At 47.1% G+C, this 25171-nt stretch overlaps 1 protein-coding gene across 7 annotated transcripts; it reads left to right on the top strand.

Annotated features, from left to right (window-relative positions):
* adam15 (ADAM metallopeptidase domain 15) lies at positions 1 to 23846 on the top strand. 7 transcript variants are annotated; one of them, XM_037074650.1, is made up of 25 exons: positions 1 to 725; positions 1898 to 1989; positions 6707 to 6783; positions 6878 to 6956; positions 7041 to 7117; positions 8421 to 8670; positions 10770 to 10835; positions 11607 to 11678; positions 11774 to 11943; positions 12030 to 12114; positions 12428 to 12576; positions 12677 to 12854; positions 12956 to 13048; positions 13143 to 13338; positions 13508 to 13616; positions 15415 to 15610; positions 15801 to 15878; positions 16709 to 16820; positions 16908 to 17061; positions 18289 to 18397; positions 18807 to 18875; positions 19883 to 19948; positions 21031 to 21096; positions 21732 to 21880; positions 22548 to 23846. In XM_037074650.1, the coding sequence occupies exons 1-25, from the start codon at positions 581 to 583 to the stop codon at positions 22636 to 22638; spliced, it is 2928 nt and encodes a 975-aa protein (XP_036930545.1). In that variant the 5' UTR covers positions 1 to 580; the 3' UTR covers positions 22639 to 23846. The 7 variants fall into 7 exon arrangements, with proteins under 7 accessions (XP_036930545.1, XP_036930547.1, XP_036930546.1 ...); XM_037074652.1 differs by lacking the exon at positions 19883 to 19948 and having other exon boundaries at positions 2 to 725; XM_037074651.1 differs by lacking the exon at positions 21031 to 21096 and having other exon boundaries at positions 2 to 725.
* Positions 23847 to 25171: the final 1325 nt, after the last annotated feature.

The following is a 25171-nucleotide window of genomic DNA, read 5'->3' as shown; positions in this document are numbered from 1 at the left end:
GAACTTCCGGTCAGGCTCTTGCTAGCTCGAGTTAGCTTGACGCGTATAAATGACGTCTCCGTTAGCTCCCGGTATAAACACTGGCTGACCGCGTCCTCCGGTAATGAGCCGCTGTCAGGCCCCCGGGACGGATGAACCGAGCGGTCCGGTGTCAACACGAACACGTCCGACATAACCCGACCCGTCCCGCCGGTGTTAACGGGAGTTTTGCCGCTGTAAAGTGTTGTTGCCAGAGCTGCGCAGCTAGCGGTCCGGACGGGAGGACCGGGCGGGAGGACCGGGCGGTCTGCCACACACATTAGCGGTCAGTCCCCCGCCGGTGGTCCGGAACCAGCCGTGGATCTGCCCGCCTGTTTGTGTGGATGTTACCGGGAAAAGAAGCGCCATGGAGTTTCTCTGGAGCCTCTCCCGGTGCTCCGACACGGTGAGGTAACGGGACGGGACTGCCACACACACACACACACACACACACACACACACACACACACACACACACACGTGAGCAGCGCGCGCGCACACACACACGTGCGCACACACACACAGCAGCGACCTGTTGCCGGTCCCCGGTGACGCAGGCAGGATGAGCGGAGCCGCCGCGCTGCTGCTGCCGCTGCTGCTGCTCAGCGGCCGGGCTGTGAACACCGCTGCCAGGTCCCTGAACGCACCGCAGGACGGAGGGGTTCTGTCTCTGGTCGGAACCGACAGCCGGGTCGCCACCGTGACAGGTAACGATTAACGTAAACTGACTGACGTTAAAGTACATGAGCTGTTGATTTATTTTATTGTGAATTAACTATTTATGTTGTAATTGATTACAGAGTGAATATTAGCTGTGTGTGTGTGTGTGTGTGTGTGTGTGTGTGTGTGTGACCTTTGACCCGATTGGGTGCTCTGCCTGTTGCCAGGGTAACGGCCTATTTAATCTGAAACTCACCTGTCACCTGCTGTGCTGTCAGAACCCAGACCTCCACAGGTCCGCTGAGTGTGTTCTGTGTGAGGGACGGGTTTGTGTCACAGAACAGCTCCTGCGTGGATCTGTTCAGTATTTAGAACTCAACAGAACCGATCAGGGATTTATTCCAGGAGACAGAATGAATATTTTAGATGCAGCACTTTAATGTGAGTGAACGTTTCTGATGAATCTGCCTCAGTTCATCCTAAAGTAAACAGACACTAATTAAATACAGTATGAAGCTGTGATTGGTTCCCCTCAGCTGCTGCTGATGCACTGATCTATTAACGAGTTATTAGAAGACGGTCCGGTCGGTGTCTCACAGCGACTGCAACACCACGACTTAACTCTGAACCGGGCTTTTCACAATGAGGCAGAAATACAGTATGTGAGAGTTTTTTATACTTATTGATTTGAGGGAAATCGAAAAAGTAACAAGTTGAAATATCTCGTTATTGTCTCGTTAACTGATTTCCCAGTTAAAGTGTTGAGCACGTCTCAAGAAAGTGTCCAGGACCATCGAGAGGAACCAGAATCAGAACCGCTTCAACTTATGAGATCTAGTTTGAAGGCTGCTGAACGTGCACGCCATGATTTTATGACACGTGTATTATCGTGTGACCGCCTGCCGACCAACCAGGTAAACCTTTGCTGTTGTTTGACAAACGAGCCCGGAAGTTATCGGATCACAAGACCATAAAATGGCACCATTGCAAATAAGACAGAAGTCAGGATCTTGCAATTAGTGATCCGCTGCCTCTGATCAGCGGAACCACAGCGACTGCACGACTTGACAGTGACAGTGAAGCGAGTTGTTCAGCATGAACATCACGGCAGTCTAGAATCAGAACCCTCCGGTAGAAACTCTCGTTAATGGAGGCTCTGTTTCTAACTGACCTCTGACTCACCTGTGATCCAGGTAACCCAGTCTGTCTCTGTCCTCAGGTGTGGACAGGCGGTGGCGCCCCCTGCTGGAGAAAACTCGACCCTTCATCCTGGTGGACGGACAGAGGAGGAGCCTTACTGAAGCTCTACAGGTCAGAACATGAACCCTCCGACCTCCGACAGGTCAGAGGTCACCAGTTTAGACCAGTGATGATGTCATTACCCTGGGATCATACACACAGCTGCTGGTTAGTTACTGCTGTATCGTTAGTAACTGGTTTATCTTACTGGTTAGTAACTGGTGTGTCCTGTTGATAGCTTGTGTGTTACTAGTGTTCACCCTCTGTGCCTGAAAGAAATTAAATATTCTATTTCTGTCACTGACGTAATTTCAGTCCTTGTTGTGTTTTGCTGCTGTTGATTGTCTCGTTAGCGTCTCTGCTCTCTGTGACATGAAGGAGAAACTAAGAGGAGTAAGAGGAGGACCGGCTGTAACATCAGTTCTGTGCAGTGACTCTAATCCCTGCCAATGTTAAAGAAGTGACTGATGAATATAGGCCCATTCTGAGCCTACGTCACGATTAGGTCACGTGTTCAGTTGGAGGCAACACAAACTGATTTTGGAGGCAACAACAAAAATTTGTAGCTCCAGGACTTCATCACCGTACAGACACGGTGAACAGACACTGTTGATCTGGCCTTCTTCTGCGACCCAGAGGCGGCTGTGAGAAATAGGTGATACCATGAGTCACCTGCGTGATTTGATTATCATAGTGGTTTGACTGCCGCGCTTGTGTTTTTTTCCCTCAGTGAACGTGAGTTCAAGTCCCGTAGTTGTGTTTTTTTTTGTTTTGTTTTTTAAACAAGGGTTATAGTTCCCCCTGTGTGATGCATGTTTACTCAAACAGGGAGAAGTCACGAGTACGTGTTTTTAATAAAGGTTTATCAGAGATACACATTCACAGGAGGAGCAACTCTCCATTGTCCTGTTTACAACGTCCTCCGTAACAACCAGCAACTGTGATACAGTGACTGAGGGTCAGACACGTTTAATCAAACAGCAGCCCGAACACGTATCAGCTGTGTTTTGACCAGAGAAAACCTGAATAAAGAGGCAGATCTGAGGACAGCTACGTCTTCTCTTCCTGTTGTCAACATCTGTTGTAGCTACTGTGACCACAGACGCGTTCAGCTGACGGTCGCCAGTTAACATGGACCCTTGTTTAACTGAAACACCGGCCATTCAACAGAGGGTAAACCTGTCACGTCGTCCTTCATCAGCACATGTCTCCAGTCAGTCAGGAGTGTGTGTCAGAGTAACAGCAGGCAGGAAGGAAGCCGGAGCGTCGACAGTTTTCACCAGGAGCTTCCTGCAGGAACATTGGGGAGGGGGGGGTTAGGGGACGGACACTTCCTGTGCAGCTGACAGAAGCTGAGATCATTTCCTGTATAAATCCCCCCACACCCACCCAACACGACTCCACCCAGCCGGGAGTCAGTCGTGTTAGGGGTGAAACCAGGAAGGCTGTGATGTAGATGGTTGGATTAAAGGTGCAGTTCGACAAACAGAAACCTCTTGAGAGTCACAGGAAGAGTCTGACGAGCGCTCACTACAGTTCTGTTCGGTTCTGATTAGATAAAACTGAAACAGTCAGTCATTAATTGTTGTGTAGCAAATCAGTTGAAGCTGTTGTGAATCTTGCTTGTGGTTTCAGTACTTTTACTGAGTGAAGATTGTGAGTGCTTCTTCCACCACAGCAGGCGACCTCACAGTTGTTCTTTTCTTCCTCTTCGGTTGCGGTCGACGGCTCAGAGCCTCGCCCAGAGTCTCTGCAGCTCTGACATCATCGCTGACTGGGCGAGAGACATGAGCTCACCACAGAGAGAGAGAGAGAGAGAGAGAGACAGAGAGAGAGAGAGAGAGAGAGACAGAGAGAGAGAGAGAGACAGAGAGAGAGAGAGAGACAGAGAGAGAGACAGAGAGAGACAGACAGAGAGAGACAGAGAGAGAGAGAGACAGAGAGAGAGACAGAGACAGAGAGAGAGAGACAGAGAGAGAGAGAGAGAGAGAGAGAGAGACAGAGAGAGAGAGAGACAGAGAGAGAGAGAGAGAGAGAGACAGAGAGAGAGACAGAGAGAGAGAGAGACAGAGAGAGAGAGAGACAGAGAGAGAGAGAGAGAGAGAGACAGAGAGAGAGAGAGAGACAGAGAGAGAGAGAGAGACAGAGAGAGAGACAGAGAGAGACAGACAGAGAGAGACAGAGAGAGAGAGAGAGACAGAGAGAGAGACAGAGACAGAGAGAGAGACAGAGAGAGAGACAGAGAGAGACAGACAGAGAGAGAGAGACAGAGAGACAGAGAGAGAGAGAGAGTTTAGGGGAGAAGAGGGAACATGATGAAGAGGGGGAGGAGGAGGAGGGAGAGAGACTGTTAACAGATGGTGAGAGTGGGCGAGAGAGAGAGGACAACATTCAAATATCAGCTGATTCAGATCAGCCAATGATGAAACTCCTGACTCCTGATTGGCCAGTCACTGTGGCTCAGGGGTAGAGCCTGCGTCTTGTTATCAGAAGGTCTGAATTCAAGATTCAAGATTCAAGAAAACTTTATTTATCCCAAGGGAAATTGTCGTGCAACAGTAGTAAAACAAAGTGAGAAAGGAATACAAAAGTAATAAATAATGGTAAAGTAATAAATAAACAAGTTACTAAGTACACAGAATGCAATCCAACAGTGAGCAGCATAAAACTGAAATAAAAAGTACACAATAAGATTGAATAAAGTGACAAGTGGTATAAAGTGAAAAAAATAGTAAATTTAGCAGCAGCATGAAATAGCAGCAGTTTACTAAGTCCAGTGCAGGAGAATGTTGAAGTGTCCTTGGGCAAGATACTGAACCCCAAACTGCTCCTGATGTTGTGGTCATGGCCGCCACCATCAGTGTGTGCTGTGACCTTTGGACAGAAGCATCTGATAAATGCCCTAAATGTCACCAGAGGGTTGCTGGTTCAAATCCTATCAAGTCAGCGACAAAAATCTTAGAGGTGCAATATGTAAGAAATGTCCACCTGCTAACTGTAACTGCTGTTAGCTAGTTAGCTCAGTTAGCTTTGCAGCTAGCGGTCCTATCAGCTAACTTCAGTGTCTGTCTCTGTGACATAACATCTGACAGCATATCAAAACTCTTCACACTGTTTCTTCACACTCTGAATGTTTTAAACATTGAATAATGATTAATTAACCATCAAAATGGCTGCTGATTACTTTTCTGTGCAGGGATTCATCTCAGATGCCTCGTGGTTTGGTTCTGTTTCAGCTTCACATCATGGTCTTAACCTGATGTCACAATATATGTTTCACAGTTCAACATTTATATCTGGATGTTTATTAATCTCTTCTAAACCTTTTCTTAAATCTCAGGACTGCAAAACTAATTCAGATACAATCAAAACAGTGAGTAAGTGGATCAGGACTGTTGGTTCCAGTTTAATCCCTGAATGAACTCATTAACATTAATCTTCAGATTCCAGAACAAATTCATGAACACATTTAGTTTGCTAACTGTCACAGCTTCACCTCGTGTGTTTGAGTTCTGATCCGCCCAGCTGAACTCAGCATGACTCAACAAACACCCCCATCCTGCTGCACAATGATCCGACCCCACCACGGCACAAAGTACAGAGAGGGTGGAGAAAACAAACACGCCTTGGAGGGGAATTCTGCTCATGTTAAAGCAGCACTCCACCCAAAATCCCTCCGTCAATGTCAACCACTTTAAAGTGTGCAGGTCAGGAGGTCACGTTCTCCGTCAGTAACTCATGAGAAGACGTCTGTCCGACTCTCTGACCTCCTGACGGAAACATTTAGATCTTCGTGTATGGAAAATAAATGTGCTCAGTGACATTAGCTCAGCAGGGCTACCTGATGCTAACACTGTTAGCTCAGCAGGGCTACCTGATGCTAACACTGTTAGCTCAGCAGGGCTACCTGATGCTAACACTGTTAGCTCAGCAGAACTACCTGATGCTAACACTGTTAGCTCAGCAGAGGTACCTGATGCTAACACTGTTAGCTCAGCAGAGGTACCTGATGCTAACACTGTTAGCTCAGCAGAGGTACCTGATGCTAACACACTACATGATTTCATATTTGTTTGTAAAGGTTCGGAGTTTTAACAGGAAAACTGTTAACTGTAACCTGACAGAAACACACTCTCACTCACACACACACACACTCACACACACACACACACACACACACACACACACACACACACACACACACACACACACACCTTGACTTCCTGCAGAGCCGACTGGAGAAAGCCAGGAGGTGTTGGACAGGAAGTCTCTCCTCTTCAAAGAGCGGCTCCATTAGCAGGCAGGAAAACTCACTGATTGGATAACGGATGCACTTAGCTCCGCCCGCTTCCTAAAAGACCAGAAAAAGGAAGTGACACCGACAAAACAAAAATGGTGGAAATGGACAGATTGAGACTGGAGAGGTGTGGACAGAATGTCATTGTGTTCTGATCCGGATGACCACAGATATCATGATTTAACCTGCAATAAGATTTTCTGACCATCACACAGACGTGAGAATTGCGTTGACCTGATCCAGTGTGACAGAACAAGCAGAACACACCTCCGAACATCCACTGAGAACTCAGAGAGAAAGGACTCAGCAGTGATTTCTTCTCTGACAGGCTCAGGTTGTGTTACATCTCGTCCTCGTCTCTGAGGTTTTCACGCTCATATTACATCGGTGGTCACTTTAAGAACATCTTCAGTTGTTTTTGAGGAATGTTTTGTACTTTGCCAATTAAAAAACAAACTTTAAACAAATGTTCCTGTTCCTGTGTGTCTTCAGGACGGTCACCCCGACAAGCTGCAGGGAGGACTGGAGGTGGCAGGTCAACTCTTCCTGCTGGACCTGGAGAAGAACCAGTGAGTCTGATTCACAGAGTGACATTGAACACAACATAAAGATCACAGAGTGACATTGAACACAACACAAAGGTAACGTGTGGTCTCTCTGCAGCGACCTGCTGCCCAAACCGCCCAACGTCTTCTACTACCTGCCCAACGGCACCGGAGTGTCTGTGAGAGCCAACCCTGTGGTGAGTCATTGAACGCACCGCTGTCTGTGTGTCACTGTTGTGTCTCCAGCTGTGACAGATGTGTGTGTGTGTGTTTATGTGCAGACTCACTGTTTTTACCACGGCAGCGTCCGAGGCTTCCCTCAGTCCAGAGTGGCTCTGAGCACCTGCTCCGGACTCCGGTCAGTCACACACACGCACGCACGCACACACACACACGCACGCACACACACACACACACGCACACACACACACACACACACACACACACACACACACACACACACACACACACACACAGACTGAATGAGGTCCAGCAGGTTTCTTCCTGTGAGCAACATGTGACTTCATCAAGTGATCTTCTTCTTTGTATATCAACCAGATCTCGTCCCTGATTGGTTGTTGGGGCACCAGGTGTCAGTCAGTAGTTAGTCAGTAGTTAGTCAGAAGTTATTCAGAAGTTATTCAGTCTGCTGGCAGGTTTGTGTCACTGAGTTTGTTCAGTTAACCATGTGAGTGAATGAAAGCAGGATCGTTACTGACAGCTTCTTGTTCTGCTGCTTGTTCAGAGAGAAGCTGTTTTCTTCTCCAACAGTGAAGGAAAATAAGAAGCTCAGAACCTCCAATCGGGTTTGTCCAGAGTCCAGGATTTACCGTGTTTCAGGTCTTTGTGTTTGTGGGCTGATCTCAGCAGAAAATGTGAGCGACGAGTGTTCCTCTGCAGGTTAAACTGATCCGGATCACCCAGAGTGACCTCTGACCTCTGGGCACACGGCGTGAAGGCTGCAGGAGGATTAGAACGTTTGTTCGTCAGCTCACGTGAAGCTCACAACACGTTATTCATATTTTCATTCAGCAGGCTTATTGGATTATTGAGAGCCTGAAACAAAACAATTAAATCAAACAATCAGCTCAGTCAGACGTCAGAAGATTCATGAAGCTTCAACAGGACGTTTATTACTTTGACCGAACAGATTAAAGATGAGTTTCAGTGCTGATCTAAAGGACTCGAGGCTGCAGAGAGTTTCATGGTCAGTCAGAGCCGCTGGAGAGGAACTGAGTCCTGAAGAGAATGTAGAAACTGAATGAGTCAATCTGAAGTCACAGTGTTACACTGTCATGTTATTAGATTGTTAAACCGATTGATGTGTGCAGCTACGATGCTCAGACGAGGGCTTGAAATCTGTTTCTATTTTCTGATTCTTACTGTCAGAGAATGTAATGTAATGTAACTGAACTGAGTGAGTGTTGTTATTGTCTCGCTGCACTGCTGGATGTTTGAGAAGGTTCAGACTTACAGACTTGATGAGCAGGAACAGATGCATCATCATCCTCCAAACACTGACACAAACATCAGACGATCATCACGTCACCAGAGAGAATCTGTGGACAAACAAAACTGACAAAATATCAATTAAATAAGAAATTAAAAAAGCGACTCGATAGATGCAGCTAACAGGTGAAACTTCCTGTTTCCTCTGGCAGCGGCGTCATCGCCATCAACTCCACCCTGAGCTACGAGCTGCAGCCGCAGGAGGACGACCGCCACCACCAGGCGGAGGAGGAGTCGGGAGGAGGGGGGAGTGGGGGGAGTGGAGGAGGAGGAGGAGCAGATGAAGAGGAAGGACTCCACCTGCTGTTCTCCACCAGCCCTCTGGAGGGCGACGGTGCTGGAGGCTGCGGGGTGTCTCACACCACTGTCCCCCCCATCCACAGCACCACACACACACACAGGGTGAGGAACCCCCCCAGTCAACCATTTCACTGACAGACAGCCAATCACAGAGCTTCATTAAATGAAAGTTAAACGAGCTGAAATCCTTGATCAGGTTTAATTGCATCTCATTAGCACCAGCAGCTGAGCCTCATGGGTAATGTGGTACCAGGATGAAATCAAACTGATCACAATCAAACTTGGTACTGCTGGATCTAACCGCCGCCTTCGATACAGTAGACCATCACATTTTATTAAATAGACTGAAGAACCTGGTCGGCCTCTCTGGTACTGTTCTTAACTGGTTCGTTTCTTACCTCACAGACCGACACTTCTTTGTAAGTATGGATACATGTTCCTCAGAAACCCACAAAATAAAGTGTGGGGTTCCCCAAGGGTCAATTTTAGGTCCAACTCTTTTTAATCTGTACATGCTTCCCCTTGGGGACGTCATCAGGAGGCATCAGCTTTCATAGTTATGCTGATGATACGCAACTGTACATGGCTGTGTCTCCTGATGACACAGGGCCTATTGATGTCCTTTTTAACTGCATTTTAGATATCAAGACATGGATGGCAGCAAATTTCCTACAGCTCAACCAGGACAAAAAAGAGGTTTTACTCATTGGTCCTGAAGGCCAGAAAGAGAAACTTTTACCAAAGTTAAAGGATTTTAAACCAATATAACAAAGACAGGTTTTTACCATCTTAAGAATATAGCCAGAGTCCACCCGTTTCTCTCTCAGGCCAGCACGGAGGTGCTGATGCATGCTTTTATCTCTTGTCGTTTAGACTACTGTAATGCTCTGCTCGCTGGCCTTCCCAAAAAGAGCATTTCAAATCTACAATTATTACAAAACTCAGCTGCACGAGTGCTGACGAGGACCAGAGGGCGGGAGCACATTACACCGGTTTTAAAGTCACTTCATTGGCTCCCCGTGCGTTTCAGGATTGATTTTAAGGTTCTTTTACTAGTTTTTAAATGTCTTAACGGTCTTGGGCCTTCTTATTTATCTGACCTGCTTTTAGTCTATCAGCCCCCGCGGACCCTGAGGTCCTCCGGCACCGGCCTTTTAACCACCACAGGTTAGTTCAAAAAAGCACGGGGAGGCTTTCAGTTGTTATGGGCCCCGACTGTGGAACAGCCTGCCAGAGAGCCTCAGGGTCGCAGAGACTGTAGAGGTTTTTAAAAAGAGGCTCAAGACCCACCTTTAACCAGGCTTTTAATTGAAATTTAAATTCTTCTTAATTCCTTTATGCCGTACTAATCAGAGCACTTTTATTTATTTATTTACTTATTTATTCTTTTATTTATTTATTCATTTAAATCCTTTTTATTTGATTTGATTTTATTTTATTTATCTATTTATTTATTTTTTCTTTTACTGTTTTAATCTCTCATATTTTACCCTTTAGTCCCTTGTGCTTTTAGCCTTTATACTTTTATGTTTTAGTCCCTCCTGTTTTCAGCTTCTATGCTTTTTGCTTTATTTTACTGTTTTAGTCTGTCAGTTTTTAATCTCCAGTGTTTCCTCCTGGGGGCCTGCCAGGCTGGGGGTGGTCTCTGGTCTGGCCGTGGGGGGTGCTGTCCCATGGACGGCTCCGGCCCGGGTGACCAGAGGGCTCTGCACCTTGGTGTGGGGCCTCCTGTCTGCCCGGGTTGGGGTGGTCTCTGTGGCGGTGCTCCCTGCGGCCTTGGCCCGACATCTCTCCCGGTGTGGCTGGCTCCTGAAAGGTAGCTTCCTCCATGCACCAGGTCTCGCTGCCCAGCCATGTCTCTTTAGTGACAGCTACTGTATGGGTGTGTATTAGTGTGTGTGTGTGTCCGCGTGCATATGTGTGAGTGTGTGTATGAGTGTGTATGTCTCTGTCCATGTCTGAAGGGGTGGGAGGGTTTGGCTTCTTTTAACTATCTTCTCCTTTTTTTATTTTGCTGTTTCTATTTTTCTGCTGTTGTTTGTTTATTTCTGTGAGACACTTTGAGGTACTTTTTTCTGTATGAAAAGCGCCATATAAATAAAGATTGATTTGATTTGATTTGATTTGATGGTCCGAATATAAAGACGTGGTCCGTTTACATCATCATTCTGACCTCTGGCCTCTGTTGGTTCTGTCTGCAGAGGAGGAGAGACATCCTGTCTGAGACCAAATACATCGAGCTGGTGCTGGTGGCGGACCACCAGGAGGTCCGTGAGTCCGTCTGTAACGGGACCATCTGCTGATTGTTCCTTCATTCACTGACTGACAGATTTCTCCACTGATTTCACTTCTCAGTCTGATGATAATATCAGATTCATGGTGGACAGTTTTCCAACGCATTCTTCTTCTGTTACCCACAATGCAACAGAACCGCTAACCACTGAGCGACAGATTGCGACCCGACTGAGTGTCATCAACAGGAAGTGAAAATATTTCAGTCTAGTTTTTAACTTTTATGTTCTCGCAGCGTTGTGAGGTCACAGCTTCACTGTTGTGTACCGTAACCATGGTTACAAATGTATTTTAATTTCATCTAGTTTCATTCTCGTGTATATTTCATCATCTTTCCCGTAGCTGGGCCTGTAAAGACGACTAGTGAGTAGCTGAGTCTCCGTGTTTGCTGTGAGGACGTTTAATGTCCCTGACAACCTCCGTAGTCTCATTCAGACACTTGTTAGCAACCACTAACTGTTTTTAACACACGGCGGTCGAGTGTTCGAGTCATCCGATCATCTCATTTGTTTCCACCCATCGAAGCGTTCCTATGAATAAATCCATCAGAAGGCCAATAATATACTTAAAAACGGACACTGACAGAAATATGAGGACTGTTACACCTCGGTGCTGGTCACAACACACACACACACACACACACAGGACATGATGACCTCACAGTGTCCTGTCTCTGCTCATTAACTGTCTCGTCTCTCTGCGAATCTCTAAATCTGCTCTTCATGTGTTTTTCGCGCTTTTCACAGTTTCTGAATTACCAGAAGAACAATAAGACGATCATCTACCGCATGCTGGACGTGGCCAACCAGGTGGACTGGGTGAGAGCTGTGACCTTTGACCTCCCAGTGACAGTGACCCAGTTTAGTTCTGCAGTAGAGGAAGAACTGAGCCGTCTCTCTTCTGTCCGTTTCAGTTCTACCGTCCTCTGAATGTCCGCGTGGCGTTGACCGGTCTGGAGATCTGGAGCGACCGGGATAAGATCCGGGTGGAGAAGAGTCCCACCGACACCCTCAACAACTTTCTGGAGTGGAGAACCAGAGAGCTGCTGCCCCGCCTTCACCATGACAACGCCCAGCTGGTCATGTAGGAGCACAGCGACAAGTTACTGATCAAAAGCTTCAGATTCAGATCGATCAATCGATCGTCATGGCTTCATGTTTGTTTCACAGGGGCGGCTCTTTTGATGGCACCACGGTGGGGATGGCGTCCCAGTCGTCCATGTGCTCCAGAGACCGCTCGGGCGGAGTCAATGTGGTGAGGCCACGCCTTGATTTTAAGCCCAGAACTTTATCAACAGGAAATAACTGAAATGGAGATGTGTGAGGTTGCGGGTTTAAATCCAGTAGAATTTATTGTCGTTCTCTCCAAAACTACAAGAAAACTTCATAGTGTTTTTCAGAACATAAACCGGGCCGCGTCGATGCCCGCGTCTCTATTTAAACTCTTCTTATCCATATTTTAAGCTCCAAGCTGAGTCTGTCTGACAGGAAGTGGGTCTGTCTGACAGGAAGTGGGTCTGTCTAACAGGAAGTGGGTCGGTCAAAACACCTGTCTCTCCCTCTGTCAGGACCACCTGGTCAGTGTGTTGGGCGTCGCCTCCACTGTCGCTCATGAGCTCGGTCACAACCTGGGGATGAGTCATGACACGGCCGACCGCCGCTGCTCTTGTCAGAATGAACCGCGGCTCGGAGGATGCATCATGGAGCCCTCAACCGGGTCAGTACCAGAATATTAAATCAGGTCAGCGAGTCCCTGAGGAGGATGTGACTTTATTACGCATCATGAGCGGCTGTGACCTCTGACCTCTGACCCTCAGGTTCATGCCGGGTCAGCAGTTCAGCAGCTGCAGCGCTGCAGATCTGTCCGTCAGCCTGCTGCACGGCGGCGGGATGTGTCTGTTCAACGTCCCGCAGCCGGACCGCCTGCTGGGAGGACCTCGCTGTGGAAACCTGTACGTGGAGAAAGGAGAGGAGTGTGACTGCGGCCTGCTGGAGGTGCTCACCTGCACACCTGCACACCTGTCTGTCTGCGGTCATGTTTGTGCTGTAAGTGAGCTGCTGTACTTCCTGTTGATATTTTGCTGTGCTCTGATCAGGAGTGTGAGGACCCCTGCTGTAACGCCTCCACCTGTCAGCTTGTTCCTGGAGCTCAGTGCTCGTCTGACGGTATCTGCTGCCAAGACTGCAAGGTCAGTGTGACACACACACACACACACACACACACACACACACACACACACACACACACCATCTAAACAAGTTTGCCTCCTCCTCCCTCCTCAGCTGCGTGCGGCGGGCTCCGTGTGTCGCGAGCCGCTCGGAGAGTGCGACCTCCCTGAGTTCTGCACCGGTTCCTCCCCGTACTGCCCGCCCAACGTCTTCCTGCAGAACGGAGAAACCTGCGAGGACAAAACCTCCTTCTGCTACGGAGGCGTGTGTGCCAGCATGCAGACCCAGTGCCAGATGCTGTGGGGACCCAGTAAGACACCAGTTCATACTGGTTCAGATACAGCTGGAACCAGTTCATACTGATCCTAAGCCAGTTCACACTCACCCAAAGCTTGTTCTGGTCTATAACCAGTTTACCAGTTGAGTCAGTAGCAGGATAACCCACCCGTCTGTCTCTGTGTCTGACTGACTGTCTTCAGATGCCACCAGCGCTCCGGCCGTCTGTTTCTCATCAGTCAACAAGCAGGGAAACAAATATGGAAACTGTGGTCAGCTGACCAACGGCTCCTACGTCCCCTGTGCAAACTCGTGAGTACACACAGTATACACGCAATACACACAGTACACACATGGTACACACACAGTACACACATGATACACACAGTACACACACGATACACACAGTACACACATGGTACACACACAGTACACACATGATACACACAGTACACACATGGTACACACACAGTACACACACGATACACACAGTACACACATGGTACACACACAGTACACACACGATACACACAGTACACACACGATACACACAGTACACACATGATACACACACAGTACACACAGTACACACATGATACACACAGTACACACAGTACACACATGATACACACAGTACACACATGATACACACACAGTACACACAGTACACACATGATATACACAGTACACACAGTACACACATGACACACACAGTACACACGCAATACACACAGTACACACATGACACACACACAGTACACACGATACACACAGTACACACATGGTACACACACAGTACACACATGATACACACAGTACACACATGGTACACACACAGTACACACGATACACAGTACACACACAATACACACAGTACACACATGGTACACACACAGTACACACATGATACACACAGTACACACACAGTACACACACAGTACACACAGTACACACGATACACACACGATACACACATGATACACACATGATACACACAGTACACACGCAATACACACAGTACACACATGGTACACACAGTACACACAGTACACACAGTACACACGATACACACATGATACACACAGTACACACAGTACACACGCAATACACACAGTACACACATGGTACACGCAGTACACACATGATACACACAGTACACACCGTACACACATGATACACACAGTACACACATGGTACACGCAGTACACACGATACACACAGTACACACAGTACACACATGATAGACACAGTACACACATGGTACACACAGTACACACATGGTACACACAGTACACACGATACACACACACAGTACACACAGTACACACGATACACACATGATACACACAGTACACACAGTACACACATGATACACACAGTACATACATGATACACACAGTACACACAGTACACACATGATACACACAGTACATACATGATACACACAGTACACACAGTACACACATGATACACACAGTACACAGTACACACATGACACACACAGTACACATGCAATACACACAGTACACACACGATACACACAGTACACACATGATACACACAGTACACACAGTACACACATGATACACACAGTACACAGTACACACATGACACACACAGTACACATGCAATACACACAGTACACACACGATACACACAGTACACACATGATACACACAGTACACACGATACACACAGTACACACATGATACACACACAGTACACACACAATACACACAGTACACACATGATACACACACAGTACACATGATACACACAGTACACACATGATACACACACAGTACACACACAATACACACAGTACACACAGTACACACATGATACACACACAGTACACACAGTACACATGATACACACAGTACACACAATACACACAGTACACACAGTACACACATGATACACACACAGTACACACAGTACACACACAGTACACACGCAATACACACAGTACACACATGATACACACAGTACACACATGATACACACAGTACACACAGTACACACATGATACACACAGTACACAGAGTGAAGGTGAACACTAACAGTGCTGTAGAAACATCCAGTGACATCACTTCCTGTTGCTCTGCAGTGACGTTCACTGCGGCAGGATCCAGTGTCAGGGCGGGAGGGAGCGCCCCCTGCTGGGTACCAACGCTGAGATCCTCACCACCAAAGTCCGCCTCAACAGCAGCGACCTGGTCTGCAGGGGAACCTTCTTCCACCTGGGAGACGACGTGTCCGACCCGGCCACTGTGGCCCAGGGAACCGCCTGCGGCCCCGGCAAGGTGAGACGGCGCCCTCTGCAGGCCGGAGCGACAGAACAGAGAGGAGACGGAAGCTTTACGTTTCAGGATGAACTGAACAAGTTACACCAGCAGAAAACGTTCTGATGTAACCTGTCATCATCATTATTATTCTGTCGGCACATTTGTTCCGTCTGATCAGCTGAAGGTTGAAGATGTTTCTGTGTTTCAGGCGTGTTTGAACCAGAAGTGTCAGGACGTGTCGGTGTTCGCTGTGGATGAATGCCGCAGGAAGTGTAACGGTCACGGGGTGAGCAGACGGCGAGCTCGCCACACGACACATTTGTGTTTTTACTTCACTCCAAATAAAATATTGGTCTGTGACCCTCACACCTGTCTGTCACCCTCACACCTGTCTGTGACCCTCACACCTGTCTGTGACCCTCACACCTGTCTGTGACCCTCACACCTGTCTGTCATCCTCACACCTGTCTGTCACCCTCACATCTGTCTGTGACCCTCACACCTGTCTGTCACCCTCACACCTGTCTGTGACCCTCACACCTGTCTGTGACCCTCACACCTGTCTGTCATCCTCACACCTGTCTGTCACCCTCACATCTGTCTGTGACCCTCACACCTGTCTGTGACCCTCACACCTGTCTGTCACCCTCACACCTGTCTGTGACCCTCACACCTGTCTGTCACCCTCACACCTGTCTGTGACCCTCACACCTGTCTGTCATCCTCACACCTGTCTGTCACCCTCACATCTGTCTGTCACCCTCACATCTGTCTGTCACCCTCACACCTGTCTGTCATCCTCACACCTGTCTGTCACCCTCACATCTGTCTGTCACCCTCACATCTGTCTGTCACCCTCACACCTGTCTGTCACCCTCACACCTGTCTGTCATCCTCACACCTGTCTGTGACCCTCACACCTGTCTGTCATCCTCACACCTGTCTGTGACCCTCACACCTGTCTGTCATCCTCACACCTGTCTGTGACCCTCACACCTGTCTGTGACCCTCACACCTGTCTGTGACCCTCACACCTGTCTGGACATTCGCCCCAGAGTTGTGTGTTGTATGTTTCTGCGTCAGTGGTGTGTGATGTGTTGTGCTGCTGTGTTCCAGGTGTGTAACAGTAATAAGAACTGTCACTGTGAAGCGGGCTGGGCTCCACCTGACTGCAGGTACTCGGGTCATGGTGGCAGCGTGGACAGCGGGCCGGCCACGACCGCTCCAGGTACCAAACACACTGATCAGTACTGTGTGATCAATACTGTGTGACCCTCTCTGAGCCTCATTAACCCCGTCTTCCCCCACGGTTCAGAGTCCGACCCGGTCCGAGTGGCTCTGCTCGTCATCTTCCTCTTCATCCTGCCTGTCGTCCTCCTCTTCCTCGCTCTGCGCTTCCCTCGTTTCCGTCGCAGTCTCTTCTGTCTGGGACCCAACAGCCCGTTACACAAAGCTCGCCAACACAACCGGTAACACACTGTGTGTGTGTGCATGAGTGTGTGTGTGCATGTGTGTGTGTGTATGCGCGTGTGTGCGTGTGTGTGCGTGTGTGAGTGCGTGTGTGTGTGCGTGTGTGTCTTTCAGTTAATCTTTATTTGAATCCTTATTCAGTATTAATAAACTGTCTATAAACATTATTAATGTGTATCATGTAAGTGTCCATATGTTGGTGTACAAACATTAATCAATAACAGTTGTGAACATTTGTAAATCACTTCATTTAATTCCTTATAGAATAATAATGTCAATTATTAATTAGAGTTGTTACATCAATTAAAACTATAATTTCAGTTTTTAAATTTACTTAGATATATTAATTTTTTGATCAATTATGAAAATTTCTACTTTAAAAAAAACTGAATAATTGCTGAAGTTTTTCTTGGAACACTTTTTATTCATCAGAATGTCAGACCAGTGAAATAAGCATCTAATATTATAAAGGTTATAAGTGTAAGTGACGTCGCCACAGAGCTCCTCACAGGACGAGATGCTGTGTCAGCTCACAGCTTTATGATCAGTATTGACTGAAGTGTTGATCAATACATTCATAACACTGAAATGATCTGCTGATGCTAATCAAAGCTAACTGAGGCTCTGATTCTCTGAACTCGTCTGCTGTGTTTTCTTACCCACAATGCAGTGTGACTTACTGTGAAATGTTGGGTTTGGAGTTTGACCCCGCCCACGTCTCCAGGTACTGCTGGTCCTCCTCAGACCTGCTGGGTCCGGCTGGTGCTGGTCTGTAGTCTGTGCCTGTAGAACCAGAGAACTGAAGGTTTGAATGAAGATTTTAACCTTCAGCTCTCCGATCAGAACTTAAAGCTGCACTGATCCAGATTCAGCTGATCCTGGAACTGCAGACTGACTGGTGGATCATATACTGAAGTCAGATCTGCAGCTTTAAGTCCGTCTGTTGGTCTCATTGGTTTAGTTTCCTTAGAGCCTCCTACAGGTCAGTAATGTCGTGCTGATTAGTGGTCAGCTGACAGAGAGGTCGCTTTTAATTGGAAGATAAAGTTCTGACATCAACATTAACAGTCGAACCCAGTGACCTCCTGTTCCAGCTGTGACCTCCAGCTGACAGTGAAGCCCGTCAGTCAGCCCTCTCAGTGTGTGTGTGTGTGTGTGTGTGTGTGTGTGTGTGTGTGTGTGTGTGTGTTTATGAGGACTGATGTTTTGGATTAACTTCCTGTCAGAACGCCAGTGATGGAGCGGGTGGACGGCAGGAACGGAGAGCAGGTCCGACCTCTGAGATACCACCTGAACCCTCCTGCTGACATCCCGCTGACCCCGCCCCACAAAGAGGTAACCACAGCAACCTCACCTCCACTGACTCCACCCCCTGGGAAAGTTCCAAGAGACCTGATAGGACATTTGACGAGTTGTTTTTCTCGGGAGCACAGACACGTGTGGAGTATAGGCAGTTAATATTCACGTCTCATATTGTTATAAATGAAGGAGCTTTTGTTCCATGTGAAACAGGAAGTTTAATTTTCATCTGGACCTTCTGACCTGATGAATCATTTGAGAAAACTTATTTCAACATGGTTTTATTGTGAAAGAACAGGAAGAAGGAAGTGACACAGCCGCAGATGTTTGTTCTTCCTGTCACATACGCGCCTGCTCGTTTGACCTTTGACCTCTGGTAGACGCTCCTCTGCTGTGCATGTCTCAGCCGTCACTCTGCTTCTGCTTCCTGTTTCTCTCCTATCAGGTTCATGACAGACCTGCTCCTCCCACTAAGCCACTCCCCCCTGACCCCGCCCTAAAACCCCCACCGCAGGTAACCTGATCCGACCTCACCTGGAGGTTCGACCGTCTGTTTGATCTGATCGGTTATCGTCTGCTTTGTGTTCTGTGTCGTCTCGTCTCATGTGCTCACCGTTGTCCAGTTGTGTTTGAGTCTTTTGGCTGAAGTCGAGGTCTTCACAGGTCCAAAACTGTGGACCTGATCTGAACCAGAGCCACATAAAACCACCTTAAACAAGACGAGTGTGACTGAACAGAGACAGGATCCGAAAGAGAGCCAAGGACAGTCAGAACTGGTCCAAATGACAGCTGATCTGAGCAATCTGTAACGTGTGTATGTATCTTAAATCAGAGATACATACATACACTTCACACTCAGTGACGATGTTAACGATCCGGATCTGGATTCAAACAGGTTCTGTAAAGTCTGTGAGAGTTCAAATTTGTCCAAATCCAGAATCCGTCCAGTCGAGTCAGTTGTGGACGTTACGTCCTTCACAGCAGCCTCAGAAACACTGCTCCTCACAGACTTTACATGATGACAGTGAACACATCACGGTACGTTATTACAGTCTGGAGGACGGGTGTTTGGATCCACATAGACCTGACTGGATCATTTGGACCTGGTCTGACCCAGACCTCAGCTCAGTTCTCAGTGAATCGGACCTGTGAGGACCTGGCGAGTCAGTTAGAATATGATGTTGATTGATGGTGTTTGTGTGGAAGAGTTCAGTTTCATTCAGATGTGAACAGTTTGTGGCTCAGCAGGTTCTGTGTGTGACTGCTGACAAAACATGAGACGTGGCGTCACACTGTTCACGGATCAGAACATCATCTGGTCTCATGTGCTGCAGCCTCCGGACCAGCAGGTTCTGGTTCTGGAACTTCAGCTTGACAAAGACTGAAACACGTTGAGGCTTCATGTTCACCAGATTCAGTTGGAACAAAGAGAAAGACAAAACATCAGAGTAGAAGCAGAACAGAACCTTTGGATCCGGTCACTGACCTGCTGCTCTCTCACTTTTATTTCTGCTGCTTTAGCAAAAATCTGCTAAACCACGACCAGCTCCCCCCAGCAAGGCTCTGCCCCCCGACCCCTACAGCCAGGTACAGTCACCTGTCACCTGTAGTGTGTAGTGTTCCTGTCTGTCCTGTCTGCACCACACGTAGCTCACATCACAGCTGCAGCTCCACCTGCTGGTCGGAGGAGAGAAGAAGCAAGCGTTTAAAGTTTGAAGGTTGATGAGCAGTACAGACTCAAACCAGCAACACCTCAGTCCGTCTCTAAATACTGTCTGACTTCCTGTCTGCTGACTAATCAATAAATCCACTGATAATTTCAGCTCAGTGGCATCAGTTCATTGTCGGTTTCAGTGGGATTTGTTTTATTTGTTAATGACACAGTCAAACGGCTCGTTTGGAGGCTGCTGGCTCTCACCGGTGACAGAAGCATCAGGCTAATGGTTCTACGTGACGGTGGCTGCAGGACGAGTTCAGCAGATTTTCTACAGGTTGTTAAAAGCTGGATGGTGATGCAAAGCTAATACGTGAGCTAGGATCTGTTAGCATTGAGAGGACAGTTTGTTATCAGTCTGTGTGCTGAGTTTACTTCGTCTCCGAGAGTCGATCTGATGCATTAAAGATAAACTCTGTTCTACGTTTCTGACACCACAGACATGTTCAGTTTGACGAGTCATACGTGTCATGTCAACATCTATTCTGACGAGTTGATGAACAGATTCATGGTGTGTTCATGTGCTGTCGGAAAAATCAGAAAAATCATTACTAACTACATTCATGTCAACGTCCTGTAAAGTTGGAGCAACAACTTGGAAAGTCTGAGAAGATGTTGAACATGTTGTCACATGAGGCAGAAACACGGTGGACACTGGAGCGTTATTGTGATAAGCATTTAGTGAAATATAGTTCCAAACACTGGAACAGCTGTCCAAGTGTTTTTTAAACGCTCTCAGGGAGAAAATGTTGCTCTCACATTAACATGAACACACCACAGTCACGTGAACGCAGCATCAGTCTGACGAGCCGTCGCTGCACGAGTCTGTCTTCATATCTGCACTGATCGTATTTAATCTTTACTTTGATTAAGATGTTTTTAATTGATCGACTCAGCATGCTGCCGTCTTCAGAGTGTAAAACATCTTCTCTCTTCCTCCTCACTAACCTTCCAGCTGCAGGTGAGTCGGCCAGCGCCACCCAACAAGCCCCTCCCCCCCGACCCCGTCTCACCTGGACAGGTACACCACACTGGTGGCTGTTAGCATGTAGCTTGCATGTACTTAGCATGTAGAAAGAATGTGATGCGCGTGTGATTGATCTTGGAATTCTGCCTGATTGATCGATAAGTGTTGGTTTGATCAGAGACAATCAATAGAGGTGATCAGTTGGACAGCTGAATGCTGGAATCAGACGTGTGGCATTCAAGAACACAGATGAGCCTCAGCCGGCTCAGTTTCTGGTTCAGCATTCGTGATGATGAAGTTTTCTGCTCTTTGATCCAGTCGGTGCGATGCTGATGTCGTTCAGCATGACGTCGACGTTTTGATTCTTTGATTCCGTTCAGCTTGTTGCTTTTCTTCAGCTGCCATCAGTGAAAGAAACACTTCCTGCAAACGTTTCACAGTAAAAGTTTACCATGAAAGCTTTTTGAACAACTACAAGGCTTTTAATCTGAAACATATTGACAACAAGTGATGAAGAAGAAGCAAGTGGAGAAGTGTGTGTGTTCCAGCAGATTGTGTTGAAGCCTCTGCAGGTCCAACAGTCTGGTTACACCTTCAGATGCAGCGTGAAACACCTGAGCAGAATCAGAACCAGCTCAGCTGACAGAAGTCTGACCGCTGTGACGCATCACATGTGTTTCTCTTCTCAGGTCCCTGTTCCACCCAAACCTGTGGTGCCTGTTAAGCCCCGCCTACTGGCCCCAGTGCCCCACCCCCATGTGCCCCCCCACCCCACCTACACCCCCCACCCCAAACCTCCACCACATGGAGCCGTCGCACCTGCAGCTGGTCCCAACAGGTGAGACTGAAACAGCAGCAGACATGTTGGACAGGAAGTGACAAAGAGACGATGTCTGGACCTGCGTGGTTCTGGAGGGTCGGGTCTGTTGGCATTTGAATCGATACTGGTTCCTTTTCTCGAATACTTTACTTTCCCTGTTATAATAAAAATAATAATAAAATAAATAATATAGATATATATTACTATAAAATGTAACTTGTCGTAAATATTAGAAGCCTGACCAGGTGAGACGGCAGCTTCTCTTCAGGAGAGGAAGCTGTTCAGAGAGCTGGAGCCGCTGGACAGAAGGTTCTGATCCACCTCGACCCACAAACTGATCACAGTATCAAACCAAGCTGTAACAAAACAGACATAAAGGAAGTGAAATGATGCTAACTTAGCTTAAAGCTAACTCTGCTATAGCTAACAGGCTGTACACTGTCAAATAAAGAAAATAACGGTTTAATTAATATTAATGATAATTTAAGTAATTGATTATTTAAGAATGTCTTGTGAATTTTCAATCAGCAGAATATTTGCTGATTGATTTGATTTGATTAACTGATCGTTGACCGACTCAGACTTCAGTGTTCTGTCTGGTTTCTGTTCTTCAGTGTTGAGACGAGCCGGTCCGATGGAACCGCACATGATGAATGTGAATCATGATGTTGTTTCCTGTCTGCAGGCGTCCTCCGGTTCCTCCGGTTCCTCCGGTTCCTCCGGTTCCTCCCGCTCGACCCACGAACCCTCAGAAAGTGGACTCGTCTCCTCTTTAACCTCGGCCCGGCCCGGAGGCTGCAGAGGGACTTGATGAAGATGATGATGACTGTGATCCAGTTTGCACTCAGTCGTCGGATTTCTCTCTGCTGAACTGTAAATAAATGTTGATGTGTGTCCAAAGCTCAGTGCCTTGCTCAGCAGCACGCCAGCAGTGACGATGTGGACTCTGACCGACGGCTGCCGCAGATGATGTCACATTAAAGTGTCTTGGTGATAAAGCGCCCCCTGGAGCCACCGGCTCCTGTGCCTTGCTCAAGGACCCTGAAACGGGAATCAAACCTGTGTGTCTGAATGTAGGGATAGTTAGCAGAGCGGCTCCCAGACGGGTGGCGGGACGCCTGCAGGACGCCGAGCTGCGTCCTCGGAAGGTTTTCTAATTGTTTTTCAGCTGAAAATATGAAGAATCGTCTTCAGTCTGCAGACGAGACGTCTCAGGTGGATTCTAACTGGACTCTGTCGCCATGAAGTTGGACTGAGCCTTCTTCTACTGGACTCAGTATTTATTCTTCAGATGCTATAAAATCACAAACTCGTGGTTACCAGAGGTGGACAGTGGAGGTTCTGAAGAACTGAAGGTTCTGATGGACAGATGACCCGCGCTGCCATGGACGATGTGTCAATCTGAGATTTTAAGAATGAAGTAAAAGAATTTGAGACAAAAGTCGTAAATCTGGAGAAAAAGAGCAGTAATATAACTTTCGGAGAATAATGTCAAAATATTTGAACAAAATTCCTGAAATATTAAAACTGGTTTTCAAAGTGTCTCGACTTCAGCTGAAGACGTTTCCACACAGTTCTCGTTCCTCTGAATGTTCTCGTCATGTTTCACAACTGAACTCTTGAAATGTTTCAGCTTTCTAACAGAATAGTTGGATTTGATTCTTCAGTCTCAGAAACACTCTGTCATGTCTTTGACCTATAAACTGTCAGGATTGTCCACAGACGTCTTGCACCGGACCTCTGGACACCTGAACACAGGTGTTGTTTGTCTGTGGTCGGGCTGTTGAGGCCTAACAGGAGGACTGGTTCTGTCCCAGTAACTCTGTGCTGGATCAAGTTTCTATTTTTATAAACCGCCTTGAGACTTGTTTGGGAGAGAATCAGGAAGGTGATGAATGTTACTAAAGTTACGCCAAAGACGAGCCGTGTTACATGTTACACGTTTAAACACAAGATCTGAAATAAAAGATGTAAATTGTTGCTACAGATGCTTTTTATCTTCAGTGATCAGCTGAGAAGACATGAAGTTTAAAGCAGAGACCAAAATAATAACCAGAGAGAAACGAGTTTAAAGGAGCAGTCCGTCACTCGATGAGCAGAGAGGAGACCTCAGTGATGATGTCACAGACGTCTCCTGAGGTTAGCATGCTAACAGCTAGCCTCTGTCTCTCAGAGGTGACAGTCTGACAGCCTGCAGCTTCAGTTCACTACTGAGTCTAATAATCAACAACATCAACTCATAAATGTGAAGAAAGGAAATATTTTGACTCCTATTTTCATCATAAACAGAAAAATCCAGCCGTCCACCGTCTGAACTCAGACCAGTTTAATCTGCTCGTTAACTCATCGTCAGACTCGCTTCAGTCAGACTGGACTCAAACTGAGTCACAGTCACCAGAACAGTTCTGGTTCGTCTCCACAGTCTCCTCTGGTTCGGTCCAAATAAACCCTCAGTTCACAGCCACATGGTGTTCTGTCTCTACATGCTGATGATGTCATCAGACTCTATCTGTCCTCTCCTGATGATGTCATCAGTCCTGGTCTGTAAATCACCTCTGTAGTGAGTTCAGGCCCGGTCTGTGGTCCAGGCAGTCTAGTCAGCTAACTGGTCCACTTGCTAACAGCAGCTAGTTGCTACAGAGAGTATAGTGAGCAGCAGTTAGTGGTTCTGCCCCCTGTAGTTCTTACAGGTGATACCTTTAAAGACGGTGGGAAATGTGACTTGTTGCCTTTTGCAGTTTCTGTGTTGCTGCTGTGAGACGTTCACTGTCCTGTCATTTTGAGGAGGTTGCAGGTTTGATTCCTTTGAGGCTTTCCAGGTCACAGTTAGAGACTGAAGTACTCAAACACTTTACTGCACTAAAAGTAATGTGAGTATTATCAGCAACATGTACTTAAAGTAAAAGTATCATCATGCATTCATCTGTTTGCTGTCGGTGTTTTTGTATCTGATGTTTGTGAGTTAATGTTCCTGCTGCATTCACGTGTACGTGTCATTTACTGTCGATGTTTTAACTCCTTTATATCCTGTCGGCTGTTTAAATTTGCAGCAATGCATCATGGTCTGTCAGATCATCACGATCAACCTGGTATCTGCTCTCAGTTCACCTGTTCACCTGTGGACACCAGCTCGTAACTGCAGCTGTAAGTACAAAGTTCAGTTAATGTCTCTGGGACGTGGTGTAAAGTTACAGAATATCTCAAGTTAAATACAAGTACCTCGATTTTACTTCAGTACACTTGAGTAAATATTACTTTTCTGAACCAGTTGTGAGTAAAAACACTTTTTTAACTTTTAAAATTACAGTA

Source organism: Acanthopagrus latus, chromosome 17 (genome assembly GCF_904848185.1).
Source record: "Acanthopagrus latus isolate v.2019 chromosome 17, fAcaLat1.1, whole genome shotgun sequence".
NCBI lineage: Eukaryota > Metazoa > Chordata > Actinopteri > Spariformes > Sparidae > Acanthopagrus > Acanthopagrus latus.
This window is presented reverse-complemented; position numbering and strand designations above follow the sequence as displayed.

Bases quoted from the DNA above. Each gene is read 5' to 3' on its own strand.
- adam15 (XM_037074650.1), top strand. From the start codon at position 581: ATGAGCGGAGCCGCCGCGCTGCTGCTGCCGCTGCTGCTGCTCAGCGGC. The intron at 12,855-12,955 runs GTGCTCACCTGC...TGCTCTGATCAG, and splicing joins GTGACTGCGGCCTGCTGGAG to GAGTGTGAGGACCCCTGCTG. The intron at 15,879-16,708 runs GTGAGCAGACGG...GCTGTGTTCCAG, and splicing joins GGAAGTGTAACGGTCACGGG to GTGTGTAACAGTAATAAGAA.